Source organism: Xyrauchen texanus, chromosome 24, assembly GCF_025860055.1.
Source record: "Xyrauchen texanus isolate HMW12.3.18 chromosome 24, RBS_HiC_50CHRs, whole genome shotgun sequence".
Taxonomy (NCBI): Eukaryota; Metazoa; Chordata; class Actinopteri; order Cypriniformes; family Catostomidae; genus Xyrauchen; species Xyrauchen texanus.
This window is the reverse complement of record NC_068299.1, coordinates 19,677,423-19,692,737: the sequence shown is the minus strand read 5'-3', so window position 1 is coordinate 19,692,737 and position 15,315 is coordinate 19,677,423. Positions and strand designations below refer to the sequence as shown.

General features: G+C 38.0%; 1 protein-coding gene across 2 annotated transcripts in view; it reads right to left on the bottom strand.

Moving 5' to 3' along the window:
- The window catches only part of col17a1b (collagen, type XVII, alpha 1b), a 29,723-nt gene that overhangs the window by 892 nt on the left and 13,516 nt on the right, over positions 1 to 15,315 (bottom strand). Inside the window, exons 29-54 of one of the 2 annotated variants that reach the window (XM_052090487.1) lie at positions 14,099 to 14,134; positions 13,903 to 13,974; positions 13,773 to 13,799; positions 13,596 to 13,631; positions 13,444 to 13,479; positions 13,266 to 13,346; positions 11,126 to 11,161; positions 10,921 to 11,004; positions 10,755 to 10,832; positions 10,478 to 10,528; positions 10,140 to 10,202; positions 9,598 to 9,657; positions 8,736 to 8,762; positions 8,591 to 8,635; positions 7,990 to 8,067; positions 7,855 to 7,902; positions 7,523 to 7,648; positions 7,321 to 7,428; positions 4,094 to 4,201; positions 3,885 to 4,001; positions 3,638 to 3,733; positions 3,074 to 3,211; positions 2,860 to 2,991; positions 1,262 to 1,447; positions 485 to 646; positions 314 to 394 (exon numbers count right to left, since the gene is read on the bottom strand). In XM_052090487.1, coding sequence (XP_051946447.1) covers positions 314 to 394; positions 485 to 646; positions 1,262 to 1,447; positions 2,860 to 2,991; positions 3,074 to 3,211; positions 3,638 to 3,733; positions 3,885 to 4,001; positions 4,094 to 4,201; positions 7,321 to 7,428; positions 7,523 to 7,648; positions 7,855 to 7,902; positions 7,990 to 8,067; positions 8,591 to 8,635; positions 8,736 to 8,762; positions 9,598 to 9,657; positions 10,140 to 10,202; positions 10,478 to 10,528; positions 10,755 to 10,832; positions 10,921 to 11,004; positions 11,126 to 11,161; positions 13,266 to 13,346; positions 13,444 to 13,479; positions 13,596 to 13,631; positions 13,773 to 13,799; positions 13,903 to 13,974; positions 14,099 to 14,134 — 2,112 coding nt within the window. The remainder of the gene's footprint in view (positions 1 to 313; positions 395 to 484; positions 647 to 1,261; positions 1,448 to 2,859; positions 2,992 to 3,073; positions 3,212 to 3,637; positions 3,734 to 3,884; positions 4,002 to 4,093; positions 4,202 to 7,320; positions 7,429 to 7,522; positions 7,649 to 7,854; positions 7,903 to 7,989; positions 8,068 to 8,590; positions 8,636 to 8,735; positions 8,763 to 9,597; positions 9,658 to 10,139; positions 10,203 to 10,477; positions 10,529 to 10,754; positions 10,833 to 10,920; positions 11,005 to 11,125; positions 11,162 to 13,265; positions 13,347 to 13,443; positions 13,480 to 13,595; positions 13,632 to 13,772; positions 13,800 to 13,902; positions 13,975 to 14,098; positions 14,135 to 15,315) is intronic. The other variant, XM_052090488.1, reaches the window with a different exon arrangement.

The window sequence follows — 15,315 nt, the reverse complement described above, 5'->3', positions numbered from 1 at the left end:
ATTCACAGCTCTTCACTTTCATGTTAAAAGGTGATTTTTGTAATAACCACTAGAATCACCAAACGAATTTGCTAAAATTGATGGTTTCAAACAGATTTTCAAAATACTCCATCTTCCATTGGATGGACAAACCGATAGTCCCTTCTCAAACTCATGCCATTGATTGAGCCAATGTTGCTAAATCGGGCCGCTCAGGCCAATGTTTTGATAGCAATCGGGCAATCATTTCTGTTGATTTCCAGTTCGATTTAATCCACTAGATCTCTGTGAACCATAACTGGTATTATTATAATAGAAAGGATGTCACTGGTGCCTTTGTCTCCTTTTGGTCCTGGGTGTCCTCTATCTCCTTTGGGTCCAGACCTGCCAGGTGGCCCTCGAATGGTCCCATGTGCTGAAAGCATAAAATAATGGTTTATGAATAATGATCCGAGCTGCATGTAGTAAATATCATGTAAGTGTAAATATGACAAGCATGTCTGACTTCTAAAGAAGTCCATGAGGTCAGAAGTCACATTCCCATAGGCAGCCATGACACGGCTGTACCCGGGTGGGCCAGGAGGACCTGGAGGCCCAGGGGGTCCTTGGATTCTTCCTGCTTGTCCTCTCCAATACCCCTCTGTCAGATCCTCCAGTAGACCCTGGTCTAGGAGAAAAGAGTGAAATGATTTTGTTGATCATTGTGCTCTTGCCAGGCAGTACTGTATTGATATTCGTCAAACATTCTCATTAGAGTTTGTTCTAAACCCCTAACCCGGAGTATTAAACTTGTATTTAGCCCGAACTGCTTAATGTACAGACTCCATTTAAAAGTTGATTTATAAATAATTTCTGTAGATGTGATATCATTTTGGCTTTTGTAAACTTAAAAAAAAAAAAGATTATAGTTGGAAAATCTCCAATTGACACACATTGATAGAATGTGCTGCATTCAAAATGGAACCAAGAGCGAAAACGTCATTGTGATATTTCCATACTGATTTGTGATTGGTCTTCTTTCCTGCATCTATTTGCATACTGAATTGTGATTGGTATTGTCTGTCTTGCATCTGTTTGACTAAATTGTTTTAATCAAAACGGCTTTGTTGTGGAATTTACACAGACCAAAACCTTCAACTTTAGCACTATTATTTTGTTGAATTGTAAGCAATAATGCAGTATTTTCTTAAAAAAAAAAAAATACAAATCTTATTGAATTTATTGGTTTAGCAGCTTTGCAATGAATATAACTGGTGCATGAATAAAAGTGAACTGTCCTCACTCTTAATGTAGTTGGTCACTTTTAGTGCAACATTGGAGTAGTCCACTGGATCAGTAAACTCTGTGCCATAATTGGATTGGCCTCCAATATTCTGATAGCTATGTCCAGGGTCACCACGTTCACCCTTCTGACCAGGAGGACCGGGATGCCCAGGGGGACCTTGGGCATAACGTTGTATAGTGTCACCTGAAAAAAAAAAATTAAATGAATGCATTCAGTTTTGAGAATGCTGGGTGGATATATATATATATATATAATTTTTTTTTTTATTATTTATTTTATTTTTTTAAGCAGTATCACACGAGTAAGAGAGCGATATGGCCCTACATCAGCACTGCTGTGATTCGGCCATATGCAATCACTGCAGTGCTGATTTAGGGCCATATAACACGATTGCTAGTCTGATATTGCTTATATGCAAAAGTTCAATGAACGAGAAAATTAGGAAAAACTGAGTACGGTCATAAAAACGCATTTGTGCATGGAACTACTTACGTGACAGATCAGAGTCTGCTGTTGCTGGTTCAAACCAAATTATGTGTCCAAGCCTTCGTTAGTAATTAAAAAAATGTCACTTCACTTGTGCTGTTTCTACCAAGTTATTGGATAAACAAGGATTTGGTGTGTGTGTATGAAGAGAGAGAGAGAGAGAGAGAGAGAGAGAGAGATGGAGCGTGTGCGATCACCTGTTGCCACTCCCAAGCAGAGACGCTGTCAGCTTTCTGAAGGTCAGCTTTCTCAGTGGAAAAATAGCATCCAAGCGGGGGTATTTCTCCCTATTTCGCGGTAGCCAGTGCAAGAGTCGATCACTATAGATACCGCAATGTCCTCCGAGCAGTAGCTCTTAACACATATGCACTGCTCTTACACTTTAGAACAGCACGAACACAAGCGGAGTGATACACACAGTGAAACTTCGGAGTGCTGATGGTGTCAGACCATCAGTGCTCATGGAACATCTCTCGTCCAGTCAGATTCGAGGACCGGAACTTTTTGTGTGTGTGTGTGTGTGTGTGTGTATGTATATATATATATATATGATACTGATTTTTTTTATACATATTTTAGTGCTGTGCTTTAACTGTTAGACAGTTTGCATGGTAAAACCATTTTTGAATTTTTGTTTTCATCCCCTTTGAAGCATTGCTGCTGCAGCAATTCAGATGAACGTCTTTGGCATTTGCATCACTTATCAAGTTGTTTTTAAGTGTTGCAGCATGAGTATTATGTTTCAAAGGCAGCGTGTCATGGTACATATAGTAAAATGAAAAAAAAAATGCATCTCAAGACCCGGCATTCTGTTCTGCGCTGTCTTGCTATTTTTGAACAATAGAATATGTCTTTATTAAACACCCTCTAAGAAACGTGCAAAATCGTGTTTGAATGATACTGAAACCCACCTGATTATACAGAGCTTCCTTAAGGCCGACTATTCAACTAGTCACCAAGTCATGTCGTCAACTACTCCATTTTGAAAATATGTAGTTTTGCACATCTAGAGTTATATCTGTACATTTTCCAGCTTTCTAAGTGAATGTGTCCAATGAAAATATATACTCAAAAGTCAGATTAGTGTGTGTAGTGAGTGACAAACTCACTCTTGAAGTATTCCTGCAGCTCAGCACGAATCTGGTCTCGCTGGGAAGATCCAGAATATGATACGAGGCCTCTAGTGTCACCTGGAGGACCCTGGGGTCCTGGTGGGCCAGGGGGTCCCCTAAATCCACTGTCTGAATATGGCAAAATCACTTATTTTAAGATTCCAGTTAGAACAGACATTTAAATAATGTCCTGTCTCATCTGAGGACTCACTCTGCAGGTAGCGCTGGATGTCCTCAAGTCTGTAACCTGAGACCACAGAGGAACTGCTCCCTGGGGGACCAGGGGGTCCCTGTATCCCAGGAGGACCAGGAGGCCCCGGACGTCCTAAGCTTCCACTAAGCCCTGACCCTTCAAACATTTACAAGGGGAATGTAAGGAAAGGAAACACTTCATGTGTGTTATAATAACCCTTAATGTAATATATATATATTTTTGTCTATGGATAAAATCTGTGACCTGTAGATTACAATAGAAAATAATTTTGACTCATTCTTCAGTGTGTTAATGAATGAATTAATTAATCAAAAGAAAGATTTATAATAACTTTACAGCTAAAAATAAATAATTGAATGTGCTTCAACCAAAATACAAGCTTCACATTTCTGCTTTTGAACTCTCCGGTCCAAAGCCTTAATCCAAGGCCTCCATTGTACACATGTTAATATAAAATATTTTCCTTTGTTAGCTGTGTATATACATTAAGTTGTATTTAACTACTGAAAGTTAAAAAAAATAAATAAAAATACATACAGTATATTAATTAAAATCGCATACTCTGAATTAGAGTGTATATGTCACTGTAGGAAGACCCTGGCTGGCCGGGAGGGCCGGGAGGGCCTGGTGGTCCTGTCCTACCCGTCATCCCCTGGTCTAAAAACAAATACCATTAGACAGAAGAAATTGAACACACTTTGATAAGTAGTTTTCCAGCTATATACAGTAAATAGTAGCAGTAAGTCTGACACAAAGTTAAGGTTGCTTAACATTCGTTAACATTATAATAAAAAAAAAAAACACACACCATTCATTAATCTGATGACATAGTTTGCCACTTCCTGTGTGTTGAAGTTACCAGCACTACTGCCAGGTGTACCAGGTGGTCCTGGAGGACCAACCACATAACGCCTCACATCGTCTCCTGAGCACAATAAAGACATTGTGTAAACTGTGTCCAAAAATGTACAGTATAGAAAACATTTTTACTCCGTGTGCCTGACATAATTCACTCACTCTGTAAAAGGGAAATGATGGAGTCAACCGTTAGACTTCCAGGAGGGCCAGGAAGACCTGGTGGACCTTGAGCACCTTGACTTATCCTGCCACCACTGATTCCAGAGCCTACAACAAACATTTATAATATTACCACAAATGCAGTAAAAGCACAGGCATCCATTATGAATGGCACAATAGATGACATGGAATATGGAAATGTGGCTTTTGATTGTCTACTCTGTATACAGTTATAATGAATCCAACAAATGAAGTTTTATTCAATATACAATGACACCTTAATTTATAGCCTTGTTACACACAATTGTTATGACCCTGGCCCTTTTCTCTCTGTCCAATTGTGGCAGAGTGGTACAGTTGCTGGTTGGCTGGGGGAGTTAATTAGGGGTGTGTATATAAATTACCCTTTCTGCACATTTTCTCTGCTCTCTCTTTGATGTAGGATCACCTCTCTAGAGGAGTCAACTCTCTGCTCAATACTCAGGGTAGGGAGGCTTAATTTTGAAATGTATTCCACTACAGATTACAGAATACATGCTGTAAAATGTCATTTGTAATGTATTCCAATAGATTACTCAAGGTTAGTAACGTATTCTAAATACTTTGGATTACTTCTTCAGCACTGGTAGATTTTTTCACTCGTTTTGACTATAAAAACTGCCAGTACAGTAAGACAAAATACACATGTTAAAAATACATTCTCTGAAAAACCTAAATATCTCATGCAGTGTTGTTTTTAAAACAAGATAATCAAATCGATCTTGTTTTAAGGAATTTTAGATATTTTTACTGGAAAACAATACAAACATTATTATCAAGAATATGATTTTTGCCCTAACATCAAAGGTCTTACTAGAAAAAAAATTATTAGGATCTAACATGAATTTTCTTGATAAAAAAATATAATCGTTCCTGGTAACATGTGCAGGCAAAATGGCTAGAAATAGCATTTTAGCTGTAGTAAAGGTGACATTTACACAAGGTTTACTTATATTTCCTCTGCTCCAAATTTACTTCAAACGTACTTCTCTGTCTGCTCGTGTAACACATCATAAGAAAGTATTTCACCACTGTTCAAATGCACTCGCATCATTTATATTTATAAATGTTTCCCATCTGAAAGGACTAAATATTAAATTAAACAAATGCCAATAAAATGCAAAGTAATCTAATTTAATAAATACTTTTTGAATGTAACTATTCTAATTAGTAATGATTTAAATTGTAACTGAAGTGGAAACAGTTACTTATAGTTTGTATTTTATATACGTAATCCCACTACATGTATTCTGTTACTCCCCAACACGGTCGATACTCACCTGCAACAACCAGCTCTATATGATGTTTGTATTTTTTTAACCCTAGAAGTTTCTTTAGTTTATCATGCTAATTTGACTTCATTTATAATAAATCTATTTTCTTAATTGCATTTTGTGTTTGACTCGACTTTATGTTGTGGTTGGGAACAAGCTTGCCATAACACAATAGAATAAACATTGATTTGTTGATGTCCGTTAAATATTTTTTAAGGTATTTTGGCAAAGGTGATGAGATTATGAATAAAGAAACATGAAATGATGTTTCATATAAAAGTATAAAAAATATGATAACAGATTATAAGATATACACTCACCTAAAGGATTATTAGGAACACCATACTAATACTGTGTTTGACCCCCTTTCGCCTTCAGAACTGCCTTAATTCTACGTGGCATTGATTCAACAAGGTGCTGAAAGCATTCTTTAGAAATGTTGGCCCATATTGTGGGATGCACATCCAGGGCACGAAGCTCCCGTTCCACCAAATCCCAAAGATGCTCTATTGGGTTGAGATCTGGTGACTGTGGGGGCCATTTTAGTACAGTGAACTCATTGTCATGTTCAAGAAACCAATTTGAAATGATTCGAGCTTTGTGACATGGTGCATTATCCTGCTGGAAGTAGCCATCAGAGGATGGGTACGTGGTGGCCATAAAGGGATGGACATGGTCAGAAACAATGCTCAGGTAGGCCGTGGCATTTAATCGATGCCCAATTGGCATTAAGGGGCCTAAAGTGTGCCAAGACACATCCCCCACACCATTACACCACCACCACCAGCCTGCACAGTGGTAACAAGGCATGATGGATCCATGTTCTCATTCTGTTTACGCCAAATTCTGACTCTACCATCTGAATGTCTCAACAGAAATCGAGACTTATCAGACCAGGCAACATTTTTCCAGTCTTCAACTGTCCAATTTTTGTGAGCTCTTGCAAATTGTAGCCTCTTTTTCCTATTTGTAGTGGAGATGAGTGGTACCTGGTGGGGTCTTCTGCTGTTGTAGCCCATCCGCCTCAAGTTTGTGCGTGTTGTGGCTTCACAAATGCTTTGCTGCATACCTCGGTTGTAACGACTGGTTATTTCAGGCAAAGTTGCTCTTCTATCAGCTTGAATCAATCGGCCCATTCTCCTCTGACCTCTAGCATCAACAAGGCATTTTCGCCCACAGGACTGCCGCATACTGGATGTTTTTCCCTTTTCACACCATTCTTTGTAAACCCTAGAAATGGTTGTGCGTGAAAATCCCAGTAACTGAGCAGATTGTGAAATACTCAGACCAGCCCGTCTGGCACCAACAACCATGCCACGCTCAAAATTGCTTAAATCACCTTTCTTTCCCATTCTGACATTCAGTTTGGAGTTCAGGAGATTGTCTTGACCAGGACCACACCCCTAAATGCATTGAAGCAACTGCCATGTGATTGGTTGATTAGATAATTGCATTAATGAGAAATTGAACAGGTGTTCCTAATAATCTTTAGGTGAGTGTATGTTCTGTAATGACAACAACAAAGTTTAAGGCTGCACTGATGCTGCATTTCTTGAGTTTACTGGTTCATATAGTCCAGGAGCACATTAAGCTAAACGCTGTCCATAACAGAGGGGCTTGAGCACAGGACTGGGCTTCAGCTCTTAGACGATTTGAATGGCAGGCCTATATAAACAAACTCCTTCTGAACTTATGCCTGGATCTTCATTTGCACAGAAGCAAAGACGCATCACAGCAGCCTTTGACACTAAAGACTGACGTGGTTCAGTGCTGGCATCATTTAGTACAGCGTTTATGCAGTACATGTTTTTACACAGGCACAAAACGTGCTCAAGAGCTGCCATAATTCTGCAAAGATACCTTAATATGATTAAACTCTTTATGATGTGAAATCCATGAGTCCTAAACACTTACGCTGAATGTAAGCAATGACCCGAGATGCCACATCCTCCACAGACACTGAAGCCCCAGGTGGACCAGGTGGCCCCTGCATAGAAGACAACTGCTGCCGCATGCTGTCACCTGTGGAGAGAGAGTCACACATTCAAGAGAAATTAACTTCAAGAGCAAGAGTGTTCATTTAAATAAAAGATTGTCTATATTAACAGGTACTCACTTTGCATATACTCCATGATGAAGCCACGATAGTCCGCAGCTGAATGTGACCCACTGGAATGCCCTGGAGTGCCGGGAATGCCAGGAGGGCCTGGAGGACCAGGTCGCCCTGGAGGTCCAACTGGCCCTACAGATAAAGTATATTTATTATTATAGAGAGGGCAATGTGAAGTGAAAGAGAGTTACAGCATTGTTGCTCAAAACACACTTCCTGAATCTTCCTATGGCACCCTTGGAGGCCAGTGTTACACATTTTTCGTAACAGGTGCTTCACTAGACAAGTAAAGTGAGTGTTCTAGACAAAAGCTTTTTACAGCTCATATTAAGATTCACCTCTTGAGTCTCCTTGATATCCTGGTGAACCTGGTGCTCCAGGATCCCCTGAGAAATTATTCCAATAAAAAGTTGCAGATTAGATATTAGTATATCTGAATTCAATAATTCATAATCATTATTCAAGGTTTTTACCTTTATGGCCCTCTCGTCCAGGTGGTCCAGGAGGCCCTGGGGGGCCAGGCGATCCTTGAACTACACCATATTCCGATACTATAGAGTGTTAAAAATGTATTATACATATTGTATCAGCTAGATTTCATTGAATACAGCAGTTATACTGAAACATAACTACTGCCTTTAAAGCTTCTCTACATGTTAAATTGTAACAGATTCTTTACAACCTTTCAGTTAATAGCAGCTGAAGAATTTATGGCTAAATGACAAAAAAAATAAATTTTAGGCCAGCACAAATTTCCATGCGGATTCAGACTGGTGTATGCTGGTTGTCACTGGCTTGGTGTTTGTCTAACTGTTGGACTAACATAGCAATGCTGTTTGCCAGCCAAATTAGTGGTCAGTGGAAGTCTTTCTGGTTAAGCTAGTCATCTTAACCAGCAAGTCTAGCGGAGACACCAGCATTCAAAATACAAAATATAATGTTGACCAGCAATGCTGGTCTTTCAACAAAGTACACAGATTATAGTGTGGCAGTAACTCATTATTAACCAAAATTGCTGCCGTGTGTGTTTTTTTAAACAATGTAAATAGTAAATAAAGATTGCTTTTAACTTACTAACTCTACTGGGACTCCCTGGAAGGCCAGGCTGACCTGATTCCCCTAAAAAGTAAAATCACATATGAAAGATTATGCACTATTATAAGACATGTGATGATTGATCAGTTCATATTTATTCTTGTGGCCTATTTTAAAGCCTCACCTTGATATCCCCTTGGACCCTGAGCACCTGAAATTTATAAATACAGTATATCATTAGATATTTTGCTAACATTTAAGTAAACTGCTTTATAATTAACAGTTAACGGAATATTCTGGGTTCAATGAAAGTTAAGCTCAGTCACCATCATTTGTGGCATAATGTTGATTTCCACAAACCCTCCCTCCTTTTCTTGAAAAAAGCTCAAATCGAGGTTACTGTGAGGCACTGACAATGGGAGTGAAAAGGGCATAATTTTGGAGGGTATAAAGGCAGACATTTGAAGCTCATAATTTAAAAAAAGCACTTACATTAATTCTTCTGTTAAAATTGGTGTATTTTTTTGAACTGTAAAGATGTTTAAATTGTATTTTAGTCATTTTAGGGCTTTAGGATTTGTTGATATTACATCGTCATGGCAATGAAGTTGTAAAATTGGCTATAACTTCAAACAGAAAAGGTTAGTAAGTGATTTTATTTTACTAAAATCATGTTTACACGCATACGTTTGAAACAGTGAGTATTTTAAAGTTCAAAATTGGCCCCCATTCACTTCCGTTGACTTGTGACTCAGTGTAACCTTGATTTTTGCTTTTTTTTTAGTAGGGACTAGTCATAATTATTTTTTGTGGTAATCAACTTTATGCCACAAATTCTGTCAACTGATTTTAATTTGTACTGAACCTGGAATATACCATAAGTAAACTGAAAAATATTTTTTAAAACTAATATTTTCATAGTATTAAAATATTTCAAATACTATAATTATATTTTCACAGTGTATTTACTGGTGATAAGTTGGAAGTAAAGACTTGGGAATGACAAATTATTTTTAGAGCTAAAGTCGAAACAACTGATGACTCACCTGTCGCTCCTTTAGGCCCTGCAGGTCCTGGTGGCCCAGGTGGACCAGCAAAAAATGTTCCTGTGTGGGCAGCATTTGTAAAGCTGTGACACTTAGGAAACCACCACACAATTATAACAGTGTATTTTAAAGCAATACACCAAAAAATGGCAATATGTTTCATTACTTTACCACGGGTAAGGGATATTCTTAGGTCAACCCACTCACCCATGGTAAAATCACTGTAACAGACTTAAGTAGCTTATTGGTTTTATTAAGGCATCAACAGCCATTTTTATTGAAGACACCAATGCACTATTAACATGTTTATTGATTTATTATTACTGTAACAATAATCTGAATAAACAATATTTCCGCCATATAATATAGTTCATTAGTCTGACTGTAGGCAGTAATTGCCAAGCAAAATAGTAACTTGGCACATTACTGTAATATAGAATATGCTGTCACAAGACTGCTTTAATAGTCATTTTACAGCAGCTGCCAAGCTGAATTAAGAGTCAGTTTTATAAAACTAGATATGGTCTAATGCTGAAACCAACCTGAATTAGGCACAACATTTCCTGGATCTCCCTTTTCTCCTTTTGGACCTGGTCTGCCATATCCTATGAGACAGTCACAAAAGAGTTAGGAAAAGCATGTCACTATGGAAATGTATGTGTAAGATTATGCTGCTATGCCACCTCTTTCTAATTTCTTTATTTAGTATTCCTGCAAACAATGTTGCAAACATTCAGTGAAGATTGCACACATTTTGTAACATGATAATACGATTAGCACACACACACACACACACACACACACACACACAAAAAAAAAATATATATATTTTTTTTTATATATATCTATTTGAGGAGAGCTCTTGTTTAGTTCAACCTACCCGAGGGGCCTGGTTCGCCAGGTGGCCCAGGTGGACCTGGTCTAGAATCTCCTACAGAGAGAAAGCCGTGAAAATGGATTCAATGCATTCAAATTTCATCTGCTTTCAGAGTCTAAAAGCCATACTAAAATTGAATTCCACCTGTGTCTATAGTCACAAGCACACCCATACCCTTAGCATTACAGAAACACAACTCTATCAAATTGCCCTATAACAAAATCAGACACACTCAAGATGTTGATCTTAAAACCTTTGTCTTTGATAAATGTTATTATACCTGAACGTCCAGGAGGCCCTGGGGGACCAGGAGGACCGGGAGGTCCAGGAACAGCAGCATTAGCAAAACCATCCTGTCCTACAAATACAAATATATAATTTTATCTTAAGATGCTTCTCTAAGCTACAGGATATGATGAAATTAGATCTTTTTAAGAAACACTCACTTTCTGCTCGTGTTGAACTCAAGGTCTCGCTTGTTTTCACTACAATACCCGGTTCTCCTTGATCTCCTTTATCACCTTTAGAACCTGCACAAACATAGATGGTCAACTGATGGATGGATGGATGGATGAAATGCCATTTTGTGTATAAAGTCATTGTATATGAGTAAAATAGCAATAGCAGATGTAATAGATGCAATATATTTACCAGGTTGACCAGGATGTCCAGCAGGGCCAACAGGACCTAGAGTGACATGCAGGCATTCCATTAATCAAAAGAATATACAGAGAATGAGAAATATGCTGCTGTATTGTAACTGAGCAGTGTAATAGATCTAATATTTTTAATTTATTGCACTGTACTAAATATGCACAAATATTTTGGTAAATACTGTATATGTCAAATATACAGTGTGTTAATATAAATATATAGTAAAAATGATATCACTCACTATTATTAAAGATTTGTTGATATGACTTTAAATTGTGATTTTACTGGTTAATATGTACAATGGAGGCCAAAAGTTTGGAATAATGTACAGTTTTTCATCTTATGGAAAGAAATGGGTACTTTTATTCACCAAAGTGGCATTCAACTGATCACAATGTATAGTCAGCACATTAATAACTTGAACAATTACTATTACAATTTGAAAAAAGAAAATTCAGAACTTCTTAAACTACTTCAAAGAGTTCTCATTAAAAAAAAATCCTCCATGTGCAGCAATGACAGCTTTACAGATCCTTGTTATTCTAGCTGTCAGTTTGTCCAGATACTCCGGTGACATTTTACCCCACACTTCCTGTAGCACTTGCCATAGATGTGGCTGTCTTGTCGGGCACCTCTCACGCACCTTACAGTCTAGCTGATCCCACAAAAGCTCAATGTGGTTAAGATTCATAACACTCTTTTCCAATTATCTGTTGTCCAATGTCTATGTTTCTTTGTCCACTCTAACCTTTTCTTTTTGTTTTTCTGTTTCAAAAGTGGCTTTTTCTTCCCATAAGGCCTGCACCCCTGAGTCTCTTTACTGAAACTGGTGTTGAGCAGGTAGAATTCAATGGAGTTGTCAGCTGAGGATATGTGATGTCTATTTCTCAAACTAGAGACTCTGATGTACTTGTCCTGTTGTATAGTTGAACATCTGGCCTTCCACATCTCTTTCTGTCCTTGTTAGAGCCAGTTGTCCTTTGTCTTTGCAGACTGTAGTGTACACCTTTGAATGAAATCTTCACTGGCGAGCTTCTAGAGAAAGCTGTTTTTTGCCATTTTTGCCATAATATTGACCTTAAGACATGCCAATCTATTGTGTTTGTTTTTGAGTTGCCACAGTATGTAAAGACAATGTTAAGCTTCATTTAACAAACCAAACAGCTTTTAGCAGTGTTTAATATAATAGCAAGTGATTTTCAAGTACCAAATTAACAATTTAGCATGATTACTCAAGGATAAGCTGTTGTAGTGATGGCTGCTGGAAATGGGGCTTGTCTAGATTTGATCAAATATGACTTTTTTCAAATAGTGATGGTGCTGTTTTTTTACATCAGTAATGTGTGGACTATATTTTGTGATCAGTTGAATTCCACTTTGGTGAACTAAAATACCAATTTCTTTCTGAAGCAGCAAAATCTGTTAATTATTCCACAATTTTGGCTGCCAGTGTATATTTATCTCATAGCTCTCTGGAATACTCTATTCTGATTGGTCAATGGTGCCATCCAGCAGTCAGATATTGCTCTGTAACAACTGCACATCCAGGGATTAAGACGCATCAAACCGCTCATCCGGGTTCTACAAGCCATCTCTCCTGCTTCTCGGATCAATGTGCGATCTCTACAAGTAAGCTAATAAAATAATTTAAAATCAAATCAATGTTTCATGTGCATTTATTTATTTATTTGGCAAGTAGTCTTATAATATTGAGGAGTCAGATGGTCATTTTCACAAAATAAACCAACAGAACGGCGACACAAAGCAGAGGTTGATTTCAGCTGTTCAGCGATTTCTTTCATCTCAAATTATATCATTTCAATGGAAATCAATATTTTGTGTCAATGTATTATTTTGGGGGTTAGTAGCTGTGTAATACATACCACAATAATGGATAATACACAGTCAGCCGATTGTTATCGAACAATAAACCCAGACAGGGCAGTCAGGACCCCAATGCGAATAAACCCCTTCAGGGTGATAGAAGATCTATCCACTTCAAGTGAGGGTCATGATCACCCTGTCGGGGTTAATGGTGTAATAACAACCGGCTGACTGTAGATTATCCCTTACATTTTTTTTATTGGTTTTAATTTTGTTGGTGTTTTAGCACGGTGTATGAAGGTTTTGAACATACCGGAGAGTCCAGGAGATCCAGGTGGGCCAGGAGGACCAGGGCTTCCAGGCGCTCCTGGGATTGCCAATGAGCTAGAGCCTGCTGCAAAAGCAAACCATTTTTAACTTCAGATCAAAACAATCTGTCTAGGATATCACTTACTTGATTCACTGTAGAGGACTGTAAATAATTAATTTACCTGCACTGATCACTCTTCCAGGTGCACCAGTCTCACCTGTGAACATTTTCAGGATTTTTTGGGGCATGTTATACATACTTGCAATTACACTTTTAATTCCAATGTCAAATATAATAAGACAAAATATAAAGCAAATACATATCACAAAACACCTTTAGCCCCAGGTGAACCAGGATTGCCAGGAATGCCTATAATAAAATACATCAAAGTATGATGACTATTGTAGCTCCTTATACATATAAATACAGGCACATTTGAACAATTTGCACTGCACAAAAATAAAACTCAAATTAGGTACAGAAAATGTTTTCCTTCAAGTGACATGTTACCTGGAGGTCCCTGAATCCCTGGAGTTCCTGATTCAAGGAGCAGAAGAAAAATAAAAAAAAACAATGCATCTAAAGTTTCCACAAAATGAGGATCATGTTTTTTTACTATGAGTAACATTCAACCTTATACCTGCTTGACCAGCATTACCGGGTGGTCCAGGTGGTCCTCTAATTCCTGGTAAACCAATTGACCCCGGTTCACCTGTGGATGAACAAAAAGGATACAAAAGATTGATACAGATAACAAATGTAGTTGCAGATACAGATTTTAAAAATTGTGGAAAACATTTGTTGGTTTGGAGTTAGATTAGAAGAATGGCACTCACCTCTTTGGCCTTTTTCACCATCAGCTCCTTGAGGCCCTATGAAATTACAAATGTAATATTTGGGAACATCTTTTACACCAACTCAAGATTTGCATTGAAGATGTCCAGTCTGTGGCACCCACAGCTAATTTAGTAAACAAGCTTTTGGAATATATCAGAATTTCTGACGATATTAAAGTGGTCATATAATGCCATTTTTGTACAAGTTAATATGAATCTTTAGGGTCTAAATGAAAACTTTGTAATATACTTTTATTAAAAATTCTCATTAGTATTTTAAGAAAACACTCATTTTACCTGCTCAAAAACAGCTCTGCTTTCAGCACGCCGTTTCAGTGCATATGACTTTAAATGATAATGAGCTTTGGTCACCCCGCCCCTCCGTACACAGTTTTTAATAACACAATAACCATAACGCGTTGTTCATTATAAACGTGGGATTATGAATTATATTGAGAACGTCGTAACGTTATGGAAAACATGCCGTAATGTACCCTGAGTGTAAACATTAGCCACATTCATTGTGAAGCGTGCAAGCGATTTGCAAAGATTAATATAAAGGTTAATAAAACGTTACACTTACTTCTTCTGGAGGTGCAGAGGGAATATAAATAGTTGGTACCGAATCTTTTTTCAGCAGCAGCTTCTTATCAAAACCAGCTTTATACTGACCCTCGTTTATAAAGCAGTCTGGTGAAAAATGATTCGCGCAAACATGAACGCATTGACGTTGCTCGTGGGGAATATTCCCATCGTAAACAAAACTCAGCCACTGCATCTTTAGCGGTTCAGATTGCTGCTGTGTTCGTTATTACACCGAAGAACAGAACACCACAATCGCTTAGGCACCATTCTGCTCCAGTGTATCAACAATGATGATGGACTATGATTGACAGCTCGCTCACGAGCGAGGGCGGGTCTGTGTTGAAACACTGCTGTCAATCAACAATCCTGGGCGGGGCGTCCGACCGTGTGACGTCACACAGTCGAACGGCTCGATTTGAGGCAGGGGAAAATAAAGGAGATTAAAACAAAAACACTGGATGGATTTTTATCATAGTAGGATGGTTGTGTACAGGCACAGCCAACACACATTTCAGTACAATCAACTTGAAAAAGTGCATGTACCATTATATGACCCCTTTAATAAATGTTTTCTTCACATCTATTAATCAAAGACTTTATTCAATTTCTGGAGCTTGCATTGAACCCAGCCT